The sequence below is a fragment of the Biomphalaria glabrata genome, chromosome 13, assembly GCF_947242115.1.
Source record: "Biomphalaria glabrata chromosome 13, xgBioGlab47.1, whole genome shotgun sequence".
In the NCBI taxonomy this organism is placed as follows: Eukaryota; Metazoa; Mollusca; class Gastropoda; family Planorbidae; genus Biomphalaria; species Biomphalaria glabrata.
In genome coordinates this window covers 9,665,129-9,690,905 of record NC_074723.1, presented here as the reverse complement: position 1 = coordinate 9,690,905, position 25,777 = coordinate 9,665,129, and the positions used below count along the sequence as shown (strand labels likewise).

At 38.3% G+C, this 25,777-nt stretch overlaps 2 protein-coding genes across 4 annotated transcripts in view; both read right to left on the bottom strand.

Moving 5' to 3' along the window:
• The window catches only part of LOC106070803 (G-protein coupled receptor dmsr-1-like), a 242,553-nt gene that overhangs the window by 28,733 nt on the left and 188,043 nt on the right, over positions 1–25,777 (bottom strand). For all 3 annotated transcript variants that reach the window (XM_056008595.1, XM_056008596.1, XM_056008597.1), the window contains one exon: positions 17,396–17,468. The gene's annotated coding sequence lies outside the window, so the exon portion shown is untranslated. The remainder of the gene's footprint in view (positions 1–17,395; positions 17,469–25,777) is intronic.
• LOC129922459 (uncharacterized) lies at positions 552–4,647 on the bottom strand. Its single transcript, XM_056008594.1, has one exon. It carries the CDS (start codon positions 4,407–4,409, stop codon positions 753–755), a length of 3,657 nt encoding a protein of 1,218 aa, XP_055864569.1. The 5' UTR covers positions 4,410–4,647; the 3' UTR covers positions 552–752.

Below are 25,777 nucleotides of genomic sequence, written 5' to 3'. Positions count from 1 at the left end.
CGTAGATGCACACGGGCCGCATAATCTCTAGAAGCTGCGAACTCAATATGAAATTTTAATTGTGCTCTTAAAAAGAGACTGCATGTAAGAACAGAAGTTTTACAGTGCACACTATTTCACAACGAGACTGTCACCCAAAAAAGATAGTCCACATAGTAAACTAGACAACGAATTGATAATATAGCATACACCGGTGTCCTAGCTTCCTTTGAAATTTTGTTATCGAGTCTTGGGGGCGCTACCACTTTCTAGCAAGCGCGTCCTCGTGTGGCGAAAAGGGGAAGGACCCTTAGATATAAGGTTTAGCTGTGAATACCAGCCGCAGTCATACAGGATGAGATGGGGTATTCCAGTGGTTAGAATATTTACTAAAAACATCCCAGAATTCCAGGGAAATGATTACAAAAAGCGAGTATAGGGCGCTCTAACTCTAAACCCAGGTAGATGAAGCTCGTTAGGGATAGCAGTTCATCTAGGAGAGAAAACTCCGAAACTAAACACCTGCTGCCTTGCCGATGTTCTTGGATGATCAAAGGCCATGGGAGCACACTGTAGTGACCTAATAAAACACTACAGGAAGACATGTCTTGAAGCTAGGCTTTATTGAACAAGAATGACAAAACAGTTCACAATAACACAGTACACACACACACACACAAGCTGACCTGGACACCATGACATTTTGACACACTAGAACAGATCAGTTCACAACACACAACAAGAAACATAAATACACAACATTCACCCCCTGTTTAGTTTCTTTTCGCTCTACTTCTGAGATTATACGAGTGCTGTAAGGGCGTATCTCTGGCAGGTGAATTTTGTCCATTTTCAATAATGTTTTCTTCTGCTCTTAAAGCATGTGGAACCATGTTCTCTACAGATGTCTCTATGTCACCCCTAGAAGCCACTGAGTGTTGGGAGACACCCGGAGAAGTCTCAGTGTTACCAGGAGCCAGTTGATGTTGAAAGACCTCAGAAGATGTTTCAAAGTCTCTTGGAGCGAAATCATGTACTACGGTCTCTGAAGATGAGTCGCCTCTCGGAGCCAAATGGTGTAGTGAGACAGTTTCTTCCCGTCCATTTGGAAGACGTATGTGGGCATAGTTCTGATTAGCTTCAATAAGCTCCACTTCATCTACCAGTGGATCATATTTGCTTTGCCTTGCATGTCTTCTCATTAGGACTGGCCCTGGAACAGATAGCCAGGTCGGCAGAGAGACACCACAGGCGGACCTTCTTTTATAGGAAAATAGTCTTTCATGAGGCGTCATGTTTGTAGCAGTGCATAGTAGAGATCTAATTGAATGGAGAGCGTCGTTTAGGGCTAGCTCCCATTGTGTATTAGGTAGTCCTCTTGACCTGACGACAAGAAGAATTGACTTCCAGAGAGTCGAGTTCAGTTTTTCAACTTGCCCGTTTCCTTTGGCATTGTATGCTGTGGTTCTGCTTGTTACTATGCCTTTACTTCTGAGGAAAGATCGTAGCTCTTCAGACATGAAGGCTGATCCCCGGTCGGAATGTAAATACGAGGGCGTGCCGAAAATGCAGAATAGGTTTGTGAAGCATCTAATTACTGTTTGAGTAGACATGTCAGGACATGCATATGCAAAAGGAAACCTTGAGTACTCATCAATAATTGTCAATAAATATTTATTTTTAGTGGTAGAAGGGAGTGGTCCCTTAAAGTCAACACTAAGTCTCTCAAATGGTGATGTGGCTTTTACTAAGTTGCCGGCAGATGGTTGATAAAAACGAGGTTTTATCTCTGCACAGATGGGGCAATTGTTTACTACAGTTCTTATTTCTTCAACTGCATACGGAAGGTTCTTTGACCGGACGAAATGGAGCATTCGCACTATGCCTGGATGACAAAGAGTGTTGTGAAGTTCTTTCAAAGACCTAGGGGTGGTTGTACTTGCACAGAATCCACGAGAAAGAGCATCGGCGGCCATGTTGTCAGCCCCCGGCCGATAACACACATCAAAACTGTACATTGATAGTTCTATTCTCCACCTCTGAATTTTGTCGTTTTTTATTTTACCGTGATGACGAGGGTTCAGCATGAATGATACGGACCTTTGATCCGTGGTGAGCTTGAAATGCGACCCTAATAAAAAATGTCTCCATTTCTTGATTGATTCCACGATAGCCATTGCTTCTTTCTCTACAGAGGATTGACGTCTCTCGCTAAGAGATAGTGTTCTGGAGAAGAAGGCAACTGGTCTTTTGTTCTGGGATAATGTAGCAGATATAGCGATATCCGATGCATCTGTTTCAACCTCCAGCGGCGTTTTGTGGTCTACGTTTGTGACAACAGCCATTTCTAGTTCTTTTTTTAACGCTTGAAATGAATCTTTGACTCTCTCAGGGAGTGGGAAGGTTCTGTTGTGTACCAAGGGATGGATCTTATCTGAGAAATGTCCTATCCAGTTGGCATAGTAGGAGAATAGACCAACAGCTCGCCTTTGTGCATTTAGGTTCTCGGGTGGAAGAAGTTGATGCAAGGGCAGTAGTCTGTCGGGGTCTGGCTTCATCTCATTATGGGAGACTTCATAACCTAGTAATCTTATTCTTGAGGATGCGTATGCACACTTTTCCTCATTAAGAGTTAGTCCATATTTTTTTATAGCTCCAAGAAATTTATGCAGATTTTTATCATGCTCTTCTCTGTCCTTACCGCAAATGGTGATGTTATCAATATAAGCATATGTGCCCTCCAGTGACTCTTGTTCTATGATCTTGTCGATTGTCCGTTGAAAACAGGCTACCCCGTTAGTTACTCCAAAGGGTATCCTACAGAACTGGTATAATTTCCCTCCAGCTTCAAAGGCAGTATAGGGGCGATCAGTCTTCCTTAGGGGGATCTGATGGTATGCGTTGCGCAGATCAAGGGTGCTAAATATTTCATATTTAGCTATTTGAGAGACCATATCATCAATGCGAGGTAAGGGATAAGCATCCCGAAGTGTGAACCGATTAACAGTTTGGCTGTAGTCCACTACCATTCTTCGTTTGTGTCGTTCGTTAGTAGTTATTAAGACTTGAGCCCGCCATGGAGATGACGAGGGCTCAATGATGCCATCTTTTAGGAGTCTCTCAACTTCTGAATTGATGAATAGAGTGTCGTTTGCAGAATATCGTCTGGATTTTGTGGCGATAGGTCGACACTCTTTAAGCATATTTTGGAAAAGAGGAGCGGGTTCAACATTAGCAGCTTTCATTCCATTTAACACCATTGTTGGTTTAGGCCCCTGAAAAGTGATTTGTACACTCTCATGTTGTTCAAGGAAGTCATGGCCCAAAATAACATCCTCACAGAGGTTGTCAAGTATGTGTAGCTTGAAGTCTTTATAAGTGGAGCCTTTACTTTTAATGTCAGCATTAACATGGCCTCGAGTATAACCAGTTAGGTTCGTGTTGGCCATAGATATATGTTTTGATGAGTGAAAAGTTTTGAATCTATACTTTCTGACAGCCGATGCAGATATGTAACTGTCCGAACTACCTGTATCGATGAGGGCGTCAAGGGTAATGTTGTTAACGTGTATCTTCATTACAGCACGAGATAGAGAAAACGAAGAGGCGGCTGTTATTGTATACGCCGCTGAATCAGAGTTATGTCTGTAAACTGTAGAAAGTTTTGATTTGCATACCTTTTTGTAGTGTCCCTTTTTACCGCATTTATTGCAGGTTGCATCTTTAGCGGGGCATTTGCTACGAGAGTGGATAGCACCTCCACAAAAGTAGCACTTGCCTTGAGCTGCAGCTATGGTACTGGTTGTCGAATCAATCGTGTCTTCTACAGCAGAGCAAAGTGGCAATTCCGACGTAGTGGATTGTTGTGCTTGTGGTGTTTGAAAAGTAGTGGCTTGTTGCGAGTTATATGTCACAGAATGTTTCTGTGCCATCTCAAGAGATCTAGCAACCTCCAATGACTTTGCGAGATCCAGAGATGAGTACTCTAAAAGTCTTTGCCTAATCTCTGGTGATGACATGCCACTAATGAATGCGTCTCTGATGGCCTCGTTCTGGTTTTCGAGGGCAGTGACTGCTCTGAAATGGCAGTCTTTAGCTAGCAATCTAAATTTTTGAATATACCTGTCAACACTCTGTCCTGTTTCCTGTTTACAATTGGATAGGAGATAGCGAGCATAAACCTCATTGGTTTGTTTCACATAGAGTCCGTTTAGTGTGTTGACAGCAGATTCAAAGTCAGTACAGTCAGATATCAATTCGTACACTGCGTGTGAGATAAAGTTACATAGTAGATCGAACTTCTCACCTTCTGATACAGCTAGTTTTAATGCGAATTTTTCAAATGTGTGAAGCCAGTGCTTCCAGATCCTTTGAGCGTCCGGATCATTAGGATCCACCACCAATCTTTCAGGTCTTAGAAAACGATCCATACTTAAGGTTAGAAGCACAATTAATCCACAAGATTCTTGTTCAATAAATTGTAGTGACCTAATAAAACACTACAGGAAGACATGTCTTGAAGCTAGGCTTTATTGAACAAGAATGACAAAACAGTTCACAATAACACAGTACACACACACACACAAGCTGACCTGGACACCATGACATTTTGACACACTAGAACAGATCAGTTCACAACACACAACAAGAAACATAAATACACAACACACACCCAAAAAGAAAAGCAGACTGAAGTCGGAGTCAACACATTGACACGCAACTTCATCTGTGTCGTATCATCGAGTCTGATGAACTGTATGACACCCTTAAGAAATAGTACAAACATTCGTTTTAATAAAGTTCGTTTCTATGTTTTTCATATTGATACATAGTCAAAGTGTTGTTAACTCCGTCTACTAACAATCTTTCCTCTAATCTATACCATTGTTACAACAGAATTGATAGGTGAAAACGTCTAAGCGTATGAATAGATTATATGCGATGACCCAATAGTGAATAGTCCAATGTCAGGAAGGGAATTTTCTTTAGGTAAAAAAATAACACTATTTCTCTATACCAAGTAAAACACTTCTAATTCTCATGTAGAAATCATGACAAGATGGAAGTTGATTGAACACACACTATATATCAATGAATAATACGCATTATATTCCAAATTCAATTGATTTTTTTACAAAAGTTGACTAAATGTGAAGCTTCTAACTTATTAACTGAATAAACTGATTTGTAGATCCTGAAACAAGATCGTCTCCTCTTTATATTAGTTTACTATTGTGTGTAAAATAGGAAATCTCCTAGAAGCCTATATACAAATAAACTTCCTGTTTACACTTCTCTTGAGACCTTGATCGCACACACCACCTGATAACCCAACTATTGTCCTCAGTTATTTTTTAAAGTCATAAGTATTCGGCTATGATCAATAATTTTTTAAAAATGATACTAGCAATACGGTACTGAATTCTGTGGGTTTGGGCAAAACAAATCAACAAATACATTATTTTATTTATTTAAATTAAGTTAATCAAAACTCCTATGTATTATATCAGCCCAATCTTGAACCCATTGTTGTAAGATACAGATGTTTAAAAATTAATGATTCAAGCTGCGTACGAAAATTGACTTTTTGAAAGTAAACAAGATTTACAAACAAACTTATGCAATGTTTCTCGGTTCGAGCTATCTTTTATTATCATTTATATAGACTACGAAGTAGTGCTTTTAATTTCAGAAAAATTTTCTTATATTTCGGATTGAAAACAGGTTGCTGTTATTATTTAATTAGTTGTCAACCGATGCAAACGATTGGGGTATAAAGAGTACCCAAAATAGATAGATAGATAAATAGATAGATAGATAGATAGAGAGAGAGAGAGAGAGAGAGAGAGAGTGGAAGAGAGAGAGAGAGAGCGAGCGAGGGAAAGAGAGATTTAGCAGGGTGGTAGAAGCCTGGGGCCTGGAAAGACTTGACAGTCTGGGTCACACAACTTTAGTCTGGTGACAAGCAGACGTGTTCTAAACATCCACTCCCTTGTAGAGCTGCCACCACGACAGAACTCACCGCGCACATACCAGTTTCCGCGTCCTTGTTATCAAAACATGGGTACCATCGTCCAGCACACAATCAATCAAAGTGATAATAACGTCCTACGTGTCATGCATTTAGTCATGCATATTAACCAATGACCTTAACTCTGCCAAGTCACTGGTTTTCCTGGCTAGCTCAGGCAGTCCATTCCATGCTCTAATAGCACTAGGGTAGAAGGAGCATTTGTACAAATTTGTCCTAGCGTATGGGACGAGTATTATGCCTTTATCTTTGTGTCTTTCTGAGTATTTTATTAAATTTTGTTATTTGAAGATTATGGTTCAGTGTTTTATGTATACTTGCTACTTTACTTTTGAGTCTTCTCTCCTGAAGGCTTTCTAAATTTAGTGATTTTACTAAAGGCGTTACTCTAGTCAAATGTGAATATTCGTTTGTTATGAATCTCACTGCTCTATTTTGTGTCTGTTCCAGTTTCCTAATGTTTTCTTGTTTTCCCTCTTGGACGCACGCATACTGCAAGAAAGTAATTCAATAGTAGGTCTACACTCTACACCCTCAGAAGCCACGACACACTATTACATGTCATTGATTTACGAGCATTGCAAACAAAGATAATCTCTCTCCTTTTTACTTAAAACCCTGATACGTTCATCAACTATTGATGTATGCATATAATGCAAAACACAGGGAAAGACAACTCCTTCTTTGTTCGTCCACACAGAGTTTTGTTTATATATTGATTGATTTATCTACCTTGAGACGTTTTCCAAAACATGTTTAAATATTGATCTAAATGTAACTGTAAGAATATCAAGTTTCAACACAAAACTGAATATTTCAATTACAGTTTTACTGAATGTTTCAGCCATGATTTTAATGACAAATACATTTGCAATTTTACTTACTATAGAATGTATTCACCATTGGATCTATATTTTATACTTAACACTTATTCAAAGTTTGCTGGATAGCTGCCTTCAGTGGGGCTACTATATGGGTGCGGTCCACACCGGGCAAGACCCATTAGGGGTGACACCCGAATGGAAAAAAAAAAGAATACTGGCAAAAACTAGCTAATAAAAAAAATCTCTAGACATATACATAAACATGTCTTGGCATATCTACTGTGCTCCTTCTTCCCTAGTGCTATTAGAGCATGGAATGGGTTGCCTGATATAGCCAGGAAAACCAGTGACTTGGCAGAATTTAAGTCATTGGTTAATATGCCTGACTGAATGCATGACGCGTAGGACGCAATCATCTTCTTTTTTGAAGTAACGTCTGTATTATATAAGATAAGATAATCTAGATCTATATATTTTTTAGGCTCTATTTTATTTTTGTGTGTGTTTCTTTGGTACAAAAAAATATGTCACTGGCGGAGCCTTAATCTCTTCCCGAGACCAATAGGATTGCGACAAATGTACATTTTCTACTCTACGTGGTAGTCACAGTTTGAATAATGCATCGTAATGTTATAACAGAGTATAATGTTATACCGTTTCCGTCAAAAAAATTAACAAAGGAAACATGTTCCGGTGATGTTAATATACATAATAAAATATGCACAAGTATTTTAAACATGCCAGGAACAATGGGATTTTAAAACAGAATTGGCACTCATTTTACATTTGTGCTACAATCGATGAATTGGGAAAAGTTTCAATAAAGTTGATGGCGGGGGGAGGGAGGTATGACACCCTGAGCTAACCGCACTGGGTGACACCGATCCTGGTGACGCCACTGGCTGCCTGGTCGTGTAGTATGCACTAAAATTGGCGTTCGGTGGTATCGCAGGTCCGGGGCTCGAGCCTAAACCCACTACCATCTCCAGTCGTCTTGCAGGAGTGCTGTACAAGGATATGATTATCTACAAGATATGGAGGAACTTCTGAAGCATATAAAAATAAAACAAATATAGCTATCAACCAATTAATAACAAACGAGATTGTGTATTGTATATTTCACTCTGTTTTTCTTTCACTATTTTACTCAGTTTCATTTCACACATCATTTTACCAAGTATTTCACAATTTAACTTAGGCCTACTACTCATCTCGCTAACAAAGAATAAATATATGAACGATGAACAAAATATAGAACGGATGAAGATATTCCTTTCTTACTGTTGAACTAATATTGAATTTACCCATTCTTGCTATTGTTTTTTCTTCCTAAAAATAGAATTTCAAGGGAAATAATCCTTGACCATGCTAAAACAATACGTAGATATTCAAATGTATTGAAGGTGGAATGATTTCAGGGCTAGTACGATACAATACATCGTTCAAAACAACCCAATCCTATAAACATTATTAAACAGCTCTATAATAGACGCGACATAATGACAGTAGAAAATGACGCCGAGAAGATGATTGTCACCCGAGGATAAACGAGTTATCCGCCCTTGTCGCCAAACACTAATCATTGTTCAACAGGACGCTGGCACGCGAGGCTCTGTCTAGGAGCAATAAATACAATTCTCTTATGTCAAAACGAGGCTGCCTCTCAGCTGAGATTTGATTTGCATCGTCTGCAAAGTGTTGTCCATTTGCCTGAGTTGTACTGCTCTGATCCATACACTTTATATTGGAAGTATTGCTCTGATCCATACACTATATATTGGAAGTACTGCTCTGATCCATACACTATATATTGGAAGTACTGCTCTGATACATACACTATATATTGGAAGTATTGCTCTGATACATACCCTATATATTGGAAGTACTGCTCTGATCCATACACTATATATTGGAAGTACTGCTCTGATCCATACACTATATATTGGAAGTACTGCTCTGATCCATACACTATATATTGGAAGTACTGCTCTGATCCATACACTATATATTGGAAGTACTGCTCTGATACATACACTATATATTGGAAGTATTGCTCTGATACATACCCTATATATTGGAAGTACTGCTCTGATACATACCCTTTATATTGGAAGTACTGCTCTGATACATACCCTATATATTGGAAGTACTGCTCTGATACATACACTATATATTGGAAGTACTGCTCTGATACATACCCTAAATATTGGAAGTACTGCTTTGATACATACACTATATATTGGAAGTACTGCTCTGATACATACACTATATATTGGAAGTACTGCTCTGATACATACCCTATATATTGGAAGTACTGCTCTGATACATACACTATATATTGGAAGTATTGCTCTGATACATACCCTATATATTAGAAGTACTGCTCTGATACATACACTATATATTGGAAGTACTGCTCTGATACATACACTATATATTGGAAGTATTGCTCTGATACATACCCTTTATATTGGAAGTACTGCTCTGATACATACACTATATATTGGAAGTATTGCTCTGATACATACACAGTACATTGGTAGTATTGTTCTGATACATACACTATACATTGGTAGTATTGTTCTGATACATACACAATACATTGGTAGTATTGTTCTGATACATACACTATACATTGGTAGTATTGCTCTGATACATACACTATATATTGGTAGCATTGCTCTGATACATAAACTATATATTGGCACTATTGCTCTGATACGTAGATTGTGTCATGGGCGTAGCTGGGTGGGGGGGGGGACCCCCAAATGAATTTAGTGACTGATTTTTTTTATGATTCTGTTTAGTTTAGGTGACATTTTAATACTAAACCATCACTTGTCCACCTACCAGAGGGTAGAAAAAATTCCCTCACCCGAAAAAAAAATCTGGCTACGCCCATGGACTATGTACTGGCAGTTATGTTATGACTTATAGACTTTGTATTGCTAGACTATTCATTCCTATGACATATAGACTATGTATTGCTATGACATATAAACTATGTATTGCTATGACATATAAACTATGTATTGCTATGACATATAGACTATGTATTGCTATGAAATATAGACTATGTATTGCTATGACATATAGACTATGTATTGCTATGAAATATAGACTATGTATTGCTATGACATATAAACTATGTATTGCTATGACATATAAACTATGTATTGCTATGACATATAGACTATGTATTGCTTTGACATATAAACTTGTATAACTCTAACATATAGATTATAGATAATAAGACATATCCGTACAAACATTGCATAGACATTAGATTTTGTTTGTACCCTAAACCCTTTTCATGACGTCTCTCCTACTAGACACACTATTACACACCATTTTGAGCTTATTCCTCCCACACTGTCATTCACACGTCATACTTTATGTTTCTTGCTCTCTGACTACCATGTTACTTTTTTTGTTGTTGCTTTTTACACTTCCAAAAATACTTAGAAAAACCAAGATTTTAACTTAGTGCAAGATAAGTTTAAAAATAAAAAATATTTTCACAGATTTTAAGAACAAAAAAAAAAAAAAGAAAGAGAAACAAGTTGGAACTATTTTCTTTAAAAGGGCCCATGGAACGTCATGGCTGTCCCTCGACTGACCTTTCATACAAGATCGTATACACCCTCGACCGACCTTTCATACAAGATCGTATACACCCTCGACTGACCTTTCATACAAGATCGTATACAAACAAGCAGAAGACGTCCTTCACTTGTCTGACGACTGGTAATCTTATAACATGTAGCAATGCAAAATGTGACGTCTACCCACCCAGGCATGCATGTGTTTCATTTTCGATTCATTATTAAATTTTTCATATTAAGAGGACTGATACACAAACACAAACTTGTGGGTCGGACTGCAATGCCAGGTCTGAGATTGACACCCAGTCCGCCCCTAACAACAGATACTTTCCACATAAGCTATAGATATGTTTCATATACACTCCAAGTAACTGGGTCGCCTATACACCTCTTGTGTAACAGCTACCTTGGTATCTCTTGGTCACAATAGTCCAGACCTCCTGTATCGGATGACGCTAGCGTAAATCTTGTAGCCGCTATATTGGTGGGGAACATCCGTCACACTAACGACTGGCTGTCATGGGGAAGTCATTTTCGTTTCAGGAGATGTGAGGTTGAGATCGCTGAGCTCATTTTCGGACCTAGTCAATCTGTGGGTGTGTCGATAGTCAGTATGTTTGTGTGAATGATGGAAGGTCACTGATATAGAAACAGTAGAGTCAATAAGTAGAAATGGTGGTGTCAATAATACAAAGTAGAGTCAGTGACGTATTCATAGTAGAGTCACATATGTAGAAATACTTCAAGACCGAAGAGAAAGCAAATTTGAAATAGATAGATAGATTGACAGACAGACAGATAGATAGATAGAAAGATAGATAGATAGATAGATAGATAGATAGATAGATAGATAGAGAGAGAGAGAGAGATAGATAGATAGATAGATAGATAGATAGATAGAGATAGATAGATAGAGATAGAAAGATAGATAGATAGATAGATAGATAGATATAGATAGATAGATAGATAGATAGATATAGATAGATAGATAGATAGATAGATAGATAGATATAGATAGATAGATAGATAGATAGATAGATAGAGATAGAAAGATAGATAGATAGATAGATAGATAGATAGATAGATATAGATAGATAGATAGATAGATATAGATAGATAGATAGATAGATAGATAGATAGATAGATAGATAGATAGATAGATAGATATAGATAGATAGATAGATAGATAGAGATAGAAAGATAGATAGATAGATAGATAGATAGATTGATAGATAGATAGATAGATAGAGATAGAAAGATAGATAGATAGATAGATAGATAGATAGATAGATAGATAGATAGATAGATAGATAGATAGATAGATATAGATAGATAGATAGATAGATAGATAGATAGATAGAGATAGAAAGATAGATAGATAGATAGATAGATAGATAGATAGAGATAGAAAGAAAGAAAGATAGATAGATAGATAGATAGATAGATAGATAGATAGATAGATAGATAGATAGATAGAGATAGAAAGATAGATAGATAGATAGATAGATAGATAGATAGAGATAGAAAGAAAGATAGATAGATAGATAGATAGATAGATAGATAGATAGATAGAAAGATAGATAGATAGATAGATAGATAGAGATAGAAAGATAGATAGATAGATAGATAGATAGATAGATAGATAGATAGATAGATAGAGATAGATAGATAGATAGATAGATAGATAGATAGAGATAGAAAGATAGATAGATAGATAGATAGATAGATAGATAGATAGATACATAGATACATAGATACATAGATAGAGAGAGAGAGAGAGAGAGAGAGAGATAGGGAAAGCGTATGTGAGAGCGAGAAAGGCAGAGAGAACAAGAGAGGGAGAAAGTGAGAGAGACTTTGATTTGAAGTTGATTAACATTGTGTGCATGAGAGAAAATAGTAAGTTTGCGTGCAGGCATGTAACAGATAAAGAGAAATAGAGAGAGAGAGAAAAGGAAAGAGAAATAAAATTAGAGAAAAAGAGAGAAAAAAGTAGAGAGCGAGAGAGAAAAGAAGAGAGAAATAAAACAATAAAACAACTATAATTTATATTAAAATAAGATCTCCGATTGATCTAAATCTAGAAAGATGACCCCCCACGCCTTTAACCTTGGTCAACTAAGTTCTACCAAGGTAACCCATTAAGCTCTCAACCATTAATATTGAGCTCAAACCTCACGTTAACACCACCCTTTAATCAAGTCTTGACTAAGATAGTACTTCCGACCAGAGGTCTCAGCGTAGCAGGTGAAATCAATATCACTGACAGCCATGACCTTAACAACCTTTGGGGGCTCTGTCCAGCAGGAGACATTGTCCTGGGAAGTGTTAGATCATAGACTATTCATTTATGGTTGGGAAGAAAAATGTGATTCAACCTTCGAACACACACACCCTGCCATTACTCAATTTATGACCATATTGGAATTTCCCTTTTCAAAATATCCATCTAGGTAACAGGAAATTATCCAGTGACTTTGACTTCTTAAGTCTCAAATGTTTCTTCACAAATGAAAAAGTATTACTGCTAGAATCTCCATCAGGGCGGCAGGGGGAAAGGATGTAAACCAAGATTTAGCACGCCGGCATACTGATATTCATACCACACCGTAAGTCTTTCCCATTGGCACTTTTTAATTTTGGATGGTATTAAAGAGACTTCCGGTTTGATTTCAAAGTGACTTTTTTGTTTTAAAAGAACACCAAAAATGAGATTTTCTTAATTAAGAACAAGTGATATATATTACCGCATAGGCCTATATATCAAATAAGTATTAATTGATTAAGTTTCAAGTAAACATTGAATAAACAAGTACACTACCCCTTTTCACAGGACAGATATTGTAAAGGTCATATATTTTCGTGGCTCAAGGTTAACGAAGAAGTCAGTTCAGAAGCCAGGCGCTTTACCACTCAGCTAACCTACTACTAATCTATCAATTTGACTTCCAAATTAGCATAGGGCCTTAATAGCTCTTCGCCTACTGACTCTATTCTGGGCGACTCCCCTCATTCGGGTCCATTCCTGCCATCTTGGCTTCTTGGTCAGCTATTACGCCTCCATAAATAAGGAAATAAAGAAAGAAATAAAATTCAACTTCTAGATCTATACATCGGCCACTTTGTTTTATTTTTTTAGATAATTTAAAGTTAAGCTTTTTTTTTTAAAAAATAAACCTTCTGTTCAAGGCCATGTCTGTATTTAAAGAACAAACTGCTACAATATTCACAGACAGAGACGATACAATATCAATCTGTTAACGCTTGACCAGCCTCATTTCCATTGAAATGTAGAGTCCAGACAAACAGACTCTTACACACCCATACATTCACTCCCACTTTCAAGCCTCCGCGAGCCTCTTGGCCGCCTCTTTGCCAACTCCTCTAAAGCGCACGGCCTCTACACGTCCACCTTTTCATATTTTCATTCATTCACGGATAATAAACTCAACTTGTCCTTCAGGAGCGTGAGCCTAGAGTCTTAAATTATGCATTCACAAACCCACGCACACAACTACACTAAACACAGATGCAACTTAACGCGCAACCAGACCAACAATCCTCCCCCACCCACCCCTCCCCTCTTCTTGCACTCGCAGCATTGCAGCGTAGATGTACCGTCCCGCGGCACATAATTCTTAGGGGCCCTGCTTATTTGCATTTCCTCGCCAGGCCACGTTCCGACCACTTCCTGTCATCTCGTCATCCAAGAGAGTTGGGCTAACTTAATATCATCGATTCAATATGGGGTAAACGTTCAATCGAAGCTTCCATAAGATTTGTTGACCCAAAGGGTCCACACCATAAGAAAGACAGAACCTAGAAAACTGCTACAGATAACTTAGTCAAAGAAACACGGGACAGTTTATCGGAACAACTTTAAATTTTAAAACACTAACGGGGGGGTGGGGGGCAAGGGGAGCAGGATGACGTTATTAAAAAAGTAAAAAAAATAAAAAAATTTTAAGAGTATATATTACAGCAGAGTGGTAATATGGTTGGCTTTCGAAACAAACGAGGGGTCTTGTGTTCGAATCCAGGCTAAGGCTGAAATTGTTTAAGATTTTTAAGACGCCTCTGAGTCCTCCCAATTCTAATGGGCACCTGACATAAGTAAGGAAAAAGTAAAGGCGACTGGCCACAGGACCACAGAAACAGATGACCGTTACTTCATCTGCCCTAAAGGTCTGAAAGGGCTACTTCACTTGTATATTTCAACAGGGAAGGAGATGGCTGCCCGGTAGTGCGGTACTGTTTGTTGCAATGCTCGAAGCCTAAATGACTTCATCTCGTCCTACAGGAAGTTTTGACTAGAAGGCAGTAATTTTTAATTTCTGAAGTAACGCCAAAAACTTGTTTTTAAAAAAGTCTGACTAATAATAGACTTTTATAATTTTTATGAAAGTTGACAACAAGCTGAAAATCACATGCTGACGTCAGTAAAGTGACATCATCTAGGTGACATGTGACATCCACAAGCTGATATCGGCAAAGTGACACCCAGAAGTAAATATCAGCAAAAAATAACATCAACAAGGTGACATTTACAATGCGACTTCGAAAAAGGTGTCATCATCAAGGTCATTCGCAGAAGTTGGCATCAACAAGTACCTCCGCTAAGAGATATTCACAAATGATATCACTAAAGGGATATTCACTAATGACATTCACAAGATGACATCAAAAAGTCTTTAGGGTGACCTAGCTTCAATGTTCATCGACATCAGAAATTTTACCACATCACCTGAAGGGCAGACTTTTTTCAATCCCACCCTACCCACAGTTACGTCACGTCTGCTGTAGGACTAGCTCACCAGGCCAACAGTAAGATGTTTGGGAAAGACTAATCAACGCTACCAGAGACCTTTATCATTAAACAGTCGCCAGAGGGCGCCAGACGAGTCTGTGGGGAGGGGAGGGAGGGGGGTTAGGGCTGAGGAAACAGAGGATAATTTCAGGACAAAATGCAAGACATTGATAACCTAAAGTACAGAGATCTGACCTACATAGCCTAAGGTACAATGGCGAACCAACTAGTTCAATGCAGACGATGAACGGAAGAGTGGGCGGGTATTATGGGGTTCAACCTGGAATTCTTCAGATCTGGGAGAAATAAGAATCGCTTTATTGTGTAATCAGTTGGGTGTATAATCTGACCTCCTACTTAAACTCGTAAGTAACAAGCAAAAAAAAAAATACTTTAAAAAAAACAACAACAAAGCTTTTATTAAGTGTATCAATTAGTTTGGATCAGTCATGTAATAAAATTTGTAATAAGCCTCAGACGACAATCTATAAAGAGGACTAATTCAGCTTACACCACCGCTCAGTCAAGTACTATTTCTTTCCCTGGTTTGATATACCAAACAAAGTAATTTATTACCAATAGTTAATGAACTAATTGGTTAATTTTTTTAAATTCATGTGTAATCCGCTAGCTGCTGGTCCCAGGCCCGGCGACCGCACCCTGTAGAACCTCAATAGCTACAGAAACGGCCAAACTTTAAACATAAAGATAATTTGACAGGCGATGACGGTGTTGGACCAGACCCAACTGGACGTCCAAGTGTTGTCAGGTAGTACAAGAAATAAGTGTGTACAAGGTCAGCTTGATCCAAGAATGGGAGAAATAACGGCCACATAGACAGACAGACAGACAAACTTTGTAAAAATCTTTCTTCCCTTTTCATTTGTCAATTGTAATCAAACTGAATTTCCATTTGATTGGATAAATAAAATTATCTTATCTTATCTTATCTTATTTCAAACAGACATGCAAATGAAAGAGGAATAAGAACTCGGTAAGTAGATCTAACTCGCGCGTCTTCAAATTTGTTTGAAAAACTAGACTTGACCATACGCTACTCAAATCCCGATTTATACTTAACCATATGCATATATATATATATATCTAGGATGGACTGCACCGTGTTTTGCACAGCTGCGTAGACCTAGCTCTGACCTATATATTTTGTCACACATGACTCAGTTTTTGTAAAAACTGTTAATTAACCATGCGTGGGCAAACTTTTTTTTTAAGGAGGACACACACTGATAATTTTATTTCTATCCAATGGGAAAGAGGGGGGGGGGCGCACACACACGCTGGCACATACAACGATGCTTACTCCTATTCTAGCACGCGTAGCCGACTTAATTAGAAGCCAGGCACGGAGTGGCACCTTGGACGTCTGACGTCACGCCGCACAGTGTCTGGCTATCCACAACAACAGCTTCGTTACAGAGAGAGAGAGAGGGAGAGAGAGAAAGAGAGATTGAGAGACCGAGGAAGAGAAATAAAGAGAGAAAGAGAGAAGTAAAGAGAGAAAGAGAGAAATAAAGAGAGAAAGAGAGAAATAAAGAGAGAAAGAGAAAATAGAAAGAGAGAAGGAGATAGGAGAGTAAAAGAGAAATAGAGCGAGACAAAGACAGAGAGAGAGATAGATAGACCTGAGAGAGAGAGGGAGAGAAAATATATATAGAGAAGAATTAAGATAAGGAAAGGTGTGTATATAATCTCATTCTCTTTCACTGTCTCTCTAAATATAGATCTTCTTACTCTTCCGCATCACTCTCTCTAAACATCTCTCTCTCATTATGTTTTGTTTTTCAAACACTAATATTTCTTCTTCCAAAACGTTTCAATGCGACACAGTCTCTACCAAATTAGGATCATGGTTTTATAAATTAAAAAGATTTTATTATTAACCTTTCTATTGCATTTCAGGCACTTACAAAATTTATTAGGCCGCTATCAAACTTTACGCCTCTCGGTCTCACGCAATCCTCTCAACATCGTCCCATGGACTCATTAACTTCCACGTGTCAGTAGGGGTCACTTTGTCTCTGAATGAACTTTTCTTAATAAGGTCGGCGGAATAATGTCCCCAAGAATATGGACACTTTTGATGGACACACATTGAAAAGAGAGTCTCCAAAGAAGAAAATTTAATTACCTTTTTCAATCAAGTTGTCTTTGTTGCTAAACAAGTCAGATGTCATTAGCGTCCAAAACGGTGTCATTCATGTCTGAAGGGAAACAAAAAATTAAATTACAAAAATGTTCAGTTGGTGTGTTTGTTGTGTTTTAAATTGTGTGATACGGTGACATTTAGACAAAGTGACAGTGTGGTATGATGACATGTTGACAGCGTAATCTTGTGACACTGTGACAAGGTGGTATAATGACATCGTCACAAAATAATTCGTGACATAGTGACATATCTCTTTGTATGCATGTATGTATGTACAAAAAATGTTAAGTTCCCCTTTCAGACCTTGTGATTTATAGGGCAGATGATGTAAAGGTCATCTCTTTCTGTGGCCTACGGTTAACTAGGGTTTCATGTGGCCTGCACAACGACCAACCTCCTTAACTTTTTCCCTACTAATGTCACATACCCATTGGAGCTGGGTGGACTCAGACTCAGAGGCGCCCTAAAGATCCCGAAATTAAAAATCCGAGTCTTCACCAGAATTCGAACCCGGGACCCTCGGTTCAGAAGCAGAGCGCTTTACCTCTCAGCCACAGCGCCTCCATGTGTGTATATAAGTCTATCTATCTATCTATCTATCTATCTATCTATCTATCAATCTATCTATCTATCTATCTATCTGTCTATCTATCTATCTATCTATCAATCAATCTATCTATCTATCTATCTATCTATCTATCTATCTATCTATCTATCTATCTATTTGTCTGTCTGTCTGTCTTTTGGTCTGTCTGTCTATATATCTGCCTGTCTGTCTGACATTTAACTCTATCTTTTTATCTACATATCTTCATTGTTTATACAACAGACAGCTTTATATCTTCCTATCAGTTTCAAGACACTTAAGACACTGAAGACACTTAGGACACTCAAGACACTCACCCTTATCCTCGCTCTTTTAAAATAATCAAATTATGGAACGTGAGCTGGCCAGATGGCACGCTCACAGGGTAACAAAAGCATAGACCTGGGAGGGCCCTAACCAAATTTATTGCGACACTGGATTGCGGGCTGACCCATCACGCTAAACTAATATAGATAAATAAGGCTTTAGACCTATCTTGACATACTGTAGACAGGGAAGGCTAGTTAGGTCTACAGTTCAAAATACAATAAATAAAGAAGCGCTTAGTCTGGGTTTGAAAACAAAAGCCTCTAAATAAAACCTGATAGAAAAAAAGTTTGGTTTACTGACAAGTTGGTTTAAGGACAAGTTGGTGTAATGACAAGTTGGTGTAATGTAATGACAAGTTGGTGTAATGACAAGTTGGTGTAATGACAAGTTGGTTTAAGGACAAGTTGGTGTAATGACAAGTTCTAACAATGTGTAGATATTGCCTGTGAGTGTCAGTGACTTTTGAAAACACGGAATCCACTCCCCCCACCCTATATAAAACAACAACAACAACAACAACTACTTATATAATGCATTAGCCAATAGAAATCAATTCAACAGAACTCAAACCACACGAAACAGCAAACTCCAAAGTTTTGAATCACGGTTAAGACTTGAACTCCTAGCCACCCACATATTGAGGCTTTGTCCCAATAAAGTTAATGTTACTTTCATCAGACACTCTTGTTTCGCCACATATTTGCCTTTGTCCCTTTAATTCTGGTATGCCCTTATCTCCCAGACGTCAACCCCACATCCTCCTCCTCCATCCAATATGCAGAGATACATTTTTCTACTTGTTCAGCACCTCAGTTCTAGATCTAGATCAGCGGTTCTCAACCTTTTAAGCTCGGCGACCCCTTTTTACAATCCCCCACTTTGCCGCGACCCCCCCCACATTTCAACACACGCACACACACACAGCAATAGAAGAATAGACAAAAATAATCCGTATTTTCGATTGTCTTAGGCGACCCCTGGCAAATGGTCAATCGACCCCCATGGGGGTCGCGACCCACAGGTTGAGAACCCCTCATATAGATGAAGGTCTAGTCCTAATAGAGACCTTGTTAACACTGTCATAACGTAGAACACACAAACACACATACACACACAAACACAGACACACACACCCGTTCGTATAGATTTTTCGTATTTAAAATAAAACCCACTAACAACCACACAAACACTTTAACGGGAAAGTTATACGCCATATGCTTAGGGTATTAAATAATGACCTGGACAAAAGAAATCGGATTTTAGCAATACACCACTTGGCCCTTGCCCTGGTCACTAGCGCACTCCAGGGAGATTACATTAACTTTCAGTTTGGTTTCTTTATTTTTCTATCTCACCTTCACCTATCCTGTCGTCTGTTGGACTGTTGTTTCTTTTTACGCCCCTTAAAAAAAACTAAACTCACCACATAGAACAGGGGGCATGGTGGTTGAGTGGTAAAACGCTTGGCTTCCGAACCGAGAGGTCACGGGTTCGAATCCTTGTCAAGATTGCGATTTTTGAATTCCGGAATTCTTATAACGCCCCAGAGTCCACCCACTTTTGTTTGGTACCTGACATTTGTTGGGGAAAGTAAAGGTCGTTGTGATGGCCACGAAACACTCTCGTTAACAGTCGGCCATAAAAAAACAGCTGACCTATACATCATCTGCCTATTATTTCTTAGTGAGGACCAAGTCATTTTAATTACGTACTACAAAACTATTATGTAATACATACATTGAATAAATAAAAGAGAGTACATAATATAGATACATTACACTATTTAAACAAATTGATGCATGGGACAAACGTTATTATTATAGCTTTTATATAGCGCTACTTTCATGCTTATAGTATGCTCAGAGCGCTTTTGGTTCAATCTCATTTGTGGACCAGTGGGGGGGGGGGTAGGGGGTATCTAGGAGTATGTTTTCCGTGCTGCCTTTGGGCGCTCAGTAAACACAACTCTGCCCGAGTCGGGTGTCGAACCTCGAGCCCCCTTCGCACTTGGCCTCTCGACCACGCTTCACTCATTATTATAAACTTTCGTATGTTGAACATTACAATACAAATTTATTAATAATGGCAAATATTCCTATGAGCTCTACATATAGTATAGAAACATTATAATAATTATAATAACTTATTAAAGATATTTGTATCAAAGTTGGGAAAGTAATGTCAATGTTTTTTGGTCAAGGATGAAGAAACAGCTCAGAAACTCGATCACATTATCCTTCAAGGTTAGAAAGTCTCTCCGCAGAGTTAAAGCCCTTTGATTATCAAACAATCTTCCTTTGTTACGTCCCTTTCCATGCCAGACTGCTTTCGTCTCCAACCTGAAGATAGCCCCCAATTCTTCATCAGTCAAATAAATCTTTTCTTTTTCTCCTTTATCGCTTCGCACCAAGTTGACATCCACCTAATCTCGGGTCCACCCCCTCTATCTTTCCTGATGGTCCAAAGCAATTCCGTCCTTAGCCTGACCTACATCAAACAAGTGTTAGAATCTGACCCCTACCCAGTATGAAACATCTAGTTCGCCATTTTTCAGTTCTTTTCAGATTGATTTTAAGTTCCTAAAATATAAAATACTTATACGTGCAGACTTTTTACAGTGCATTAAAGTAGTGTGCATTCTAAACTAATAATAATAATAATAATAAAAAAACAACGAAAATATGGAAACCTAGGTTTGGAGAGTAACGTTTCTGGAAGTTATCTACCCTAACAATATACCCCATTGTTAAATCAACAGACCTCACTGAGCCCTTTAAGGCCCTTATCATTCCTAGAAACATTCTCGTTGCTTGCCAGAGGACGGTACTGCTGCAGACCTGCCACATCACCAGAAAATTCCTAAGTGGAAACTGTTAAAGGGAGACTACATTGAACTTTTATTTATCAAATAACAAAACCATCTCATGCTGGACTAAAGGCTGACTATCTGAATCTACTCCTTTGACGTATGTTACTTTGAAAGTGAACTAAAATTTAAATATCAGCCTCGCAATGATAGCTATATCAGCCTCGCAATGATTGCTATTTCAGCCTCGAAATGATTGCTATATCAGCCTCGCAATGATTGCTATATCAGCCTCGTAATCATTGCTATATCAGCCTCGCAACGATTGCTATGTCAGCCTCGCAATGATTACTATAATGACCTTGTAATGATCGCTATATTGGCCTTGTGACTATTGCTCTATTGGTCTCTTGCTGTTTGCCAGATTAGTCTCGCAATGATTGTGATATCGGTCTCGTAAATATTACTTAATTAGCCTCGAAGTATTATTATATTATCATCGTTAGGATAAATTAGTTTCTAATTAATATTGATTTTTCATGAAAAGGATTTCTCGTGGAACTATACTAATAAAAAAATGGCATTTCCGGAAATCAAATTGTTATCAGTTCAATGCCATGAACATATTGAATACTACTAAGTGATGCCTTGTCAAATAATTATAAGACAATTAGTGGCATCCATTATACAACTTAAAACAAAATGAAACAAAATTAATTTAAAATCTTTGCTCAAGACGTGTATCGAACTCGTACTTCAGCAACGTCAGCTCGATGTCCCAACGGCTCTAGTAACTGAGCCAAAGCTACAATTGTTTTAACTTTCATTACATAGAACTTGATCTAGATTTAGCTAAACTTCACATTTAGAACTCTTAATCTACTTCTAGATTTAGAATTTAGATATAATCTTGATTAGATTTACGTAAAAATATAGCCAAAGCTTAGAAAATCTATCAATAAACTGAAAGCAATATTAAATGTGATAAACAACTCAGTTATCGGTACACTACGGCTGAGCACGCCATGTTTTGTTTTATTGACAAATTTAAACTTAAAAGACCGATGTTTATTTTTGACATAACTTGCAAGTTTCATACTTTTTTTTTCTTGTCCGAACCTCCAGCTGGAAGCAAGAGGCTGTCAGTCATCAGGACCCAACCTAAGGACCCTCGCAAAGCATCCCATTGATATTGAAGTGCATAAAATGTTAAAGAAAACTTTTCCATTCCAGCTTTTGTGTCACACAAAATGATTGGCAGCACAATGCAATCTATATTTTTTGTGTACAATATCCAAAATGCACTTTTAATGAATGACTTTAACAAGAAAATAAAGTTCCATCCTTGAACATCCAATAGAAATAAAATGGTTTATTATGGTTTCAATTAATGTCACTGTCGTTCGGCCACTTTAGACATGTTTGCGCTGAATTCTTAAGGTCAAAGCTAAAAATGAAAAAAAAAATGGTTCTTGTTTCAGAGAGTCCGGGGAATAAGTTTAATAGACTCGCGTCCGGGCTCCGGAAACAGACAAAAGACAACCGGATAAAGACCAGGGGGAAATAGAGGACTTTCGAGTGCTTTTGAGATCAATCCTCCTCCTTTCACCTGAAGATCATCGGCTCTTCCAATAATTACAAGTCCGAGAGAAACTTGTCATTTTCATCTTGTTTCACTCATCGAGTCGTGGAGAATCTCCTGTCATTGATCATTTTATTCTTTCTGCCTCTTACTAACTCTTTCTGTCTGTCCTCTCCCTCTCTGACCACTCACTCTGACCCTTTGTTCACTGCTCTGTCGTCTCATTCTTAAACATCTGAGCCGTTTGAAGACATTTATGAGATGAGTTCCGGTCACTTCAAGAACTCATTTTTATTGATTATTTTTTTCATTCGTAAGCAAAATATATATATAAAAAAAGACTCAATTGAAATCTAAATTTCAGAGTCCGAGAGTTGATGCAAGCAATTTTTGTTCAAATATCTTTATAGAAAGACAAGGGTGAAAAATAAATATTTTTTTCTCATCAAATCCAGTTTCAAAGAACAAAACGCCATTTCGATTTTATTTTTCCTTCAACAAGAACACGATGCCCTGTTGCTAGAGTGCTATTCCTTCACAAGAAACATGAGGACCTTTTTGTGGTCAAGTATCTCTTCAAAGAAATACGATCATTTATGGACGCGTACTAGACCTTGGTTAAGAACACGACGACCTATTGGAAGAATGCTCTTCTTTCGTTAAGAATATAATGAGCTATTGATGGATCAGGAACTTGATAACTTAATAGAAGAGTGCTTTTTTATATATACAAACGGAGAAATGGTTAGCGAAAAGTAAATTTCTTTAATTAAAATACCGAAAGTTGTCTAATTATCTTAGGGGGTTATGGGACTGACTAAAAGTAAAAGTAAGAAGTTCCTCTTTCGACCTTGTGGTCTATAGGGCAGATGAAGTAAAGGTCTTCTGTTTCTTTGGCCTACGGTTAACGAGGGTGTCATGCGATCAGCACAACGACCTTTACTTTTCCCAACTAATGTCAGGTACCCATTAGAACTGGATGGACTCAGGGGCACCAAAAGACCACAAATTAAAAATCCCAGTCTTTACCAGGATTAGAGCCCATGCATTTTTAGCGACAATAAATGTAGCGACAGGAACTAAACCAACAACAACAGCAGAATAACAACAACAGAAACAACTGCAGTGACGACAACCCAAAAGAAATGGGTTCAGATCTTCCAATTCTTGACATGATTAGTTGTAAGTAAAGTAAAAAAAAAAGTAAAGTTCTCCTTTCAGACCTATCGATTTCTAGGGCAGATTATGTTAAGGTCATCTGTTTTTATGGTCAACGGTTAACGAGCAGTGTGTCATGTGGCCAGCACAACGACCAACCGCCTTTTCTTTCCCCAACTAAAGTCAGGTACACATTAGAGCTGGGTAGACTCACAGAGGCCCTAAAAATTGCGAGATTAAAAATTCAAGTCTTCACCGGGATTCGAACCCAGGACCCAAGGTTCGGAAACCAAGCGCTTAACCACTCAGCCAACGCTTCCTCACGATAAGCTGTATAACGGTGAATATTTGCCCTGAATTGACACCAGAGCGCAATGATGTAGCATTTTATTTTGTAGTCCTTATCTCGGCTACTTTGATCATTTCTTCGACAGTTCTGCTTTAAGCTGTCATTTTCTCTGGTCAGACTGGGCAGACTAATGGGGGCAGTCGTTACGTGGGGGGTAAAATGGACCACTGACCATTACTGACATTAAAGGTCGCAGCGTTATTGGGGATGAACGGCTTTACCTCCCCCCATTTACTTTCCAATCTCCCCCTGTCTGGAACAAGTGTTTCCAACTGTCGTTCGTTTTGGTAACTAGACTTTGGTTGACGGGATTACCTCCCGTATGTTGGGTCTGACTCTCTAGAAGAGAGATAAAAGAAAAAAAGAATAGTCCATTTTCTCTACGTGTGCCAGAGGAGTTAAATACATAACTTGTAGTTCAGAAAGGGACCAATTGATAATGACTAAGTAAAGATGGACTTGATGAATAGCGCGCTTATGAATCAAGTCTGTTGTCCGAATAGTTGACTTTGGTGACCGTGACATCAGAACAACGATTGAAGGTCATTATCTTATCATTGAGACGTGAATTGATGCAGAGACATTCTGTGGTGAAATAGTTATGAACTGAAACAGACTTAAAGTAGCCATAAAGCTTCTATTGAAGTTAAACGTGCTGGTTTTGTCTGTCCAGTAGTGTCCTGATACACTCAGTGATCTGTGTGGTTCAAATGAATGGGTTGATGAAAGATGCAGACGTTAGTTAATTGATAGAGGTGGGGAGGGGGGGGGGGCTAGAAAACAATAAACCGTTGTAGGAGCATTTATATTCTCAATGCAGAACTTTAACAAAACTTTGTTTTAAACCAAAAAAAAAATAAAGAATTTAAAAACAATATAAATACTTAAAAAAAAAAAAAAAAAAAGCTTATCTAATGGGAAGAACCGCAAACTCCATGCCATATCTCCATTCTGCAACGCAAGTACGAAAGTTTATCTTAGTATTTAGGAGAACGACTTGGGGCTGAATTTATTTCTTTACCACAAATAAAAAACCTTTAACATAACGAGGTCCAGTCAGGGAAATTTCGACCACATTTTTAACACAAGAAGAATGTGGAGAGTGGATATTTTGTTGCGAAAGCCTCTAGTCAAAAACAGCAAACATTTAACAAGGTCCATATTAGAAGATGAGAAGGCGCGGTGGCTGAGCGGTGAAGCGCTTGGTTTCTGAACCGGGGTCCGGTGTTCGAAATCTGGTGAAGGCTGGGATTTTAATTTTGGGATCCTCGGGCGCCTCTGAGTCCACCCAGCTCTAATAGGTACCGGACATAAGTTGGGGAAAAAACTAAGGCGGTTGGTCGTTGTGCTGGCCACATGACACCCTCGTTAACCGTAGCCACAGAAACAGATAACCTTTACATCACCTGCCCTATAGACCACAAGGCCTATAGGGGAACTTTACTTTTTTAAAACTTTATATTAGAAGATGAAACATTACCTCTTACACTTGTAATAATACAATTTTACTTGGTTATAAGCAAAGAGAGTCTCACAGCTGCTATGCTATAATT

What these genes read in the sequence shown, in the direction of transcription:
- LOC129922459 (XM_056008594.1), bottom strand. Translation starts at nt 4,409, where the DNA reads ATGGATCGTTTTCTAAGACCTGAAAGATTGGTGGTGGATCCTAATGAT.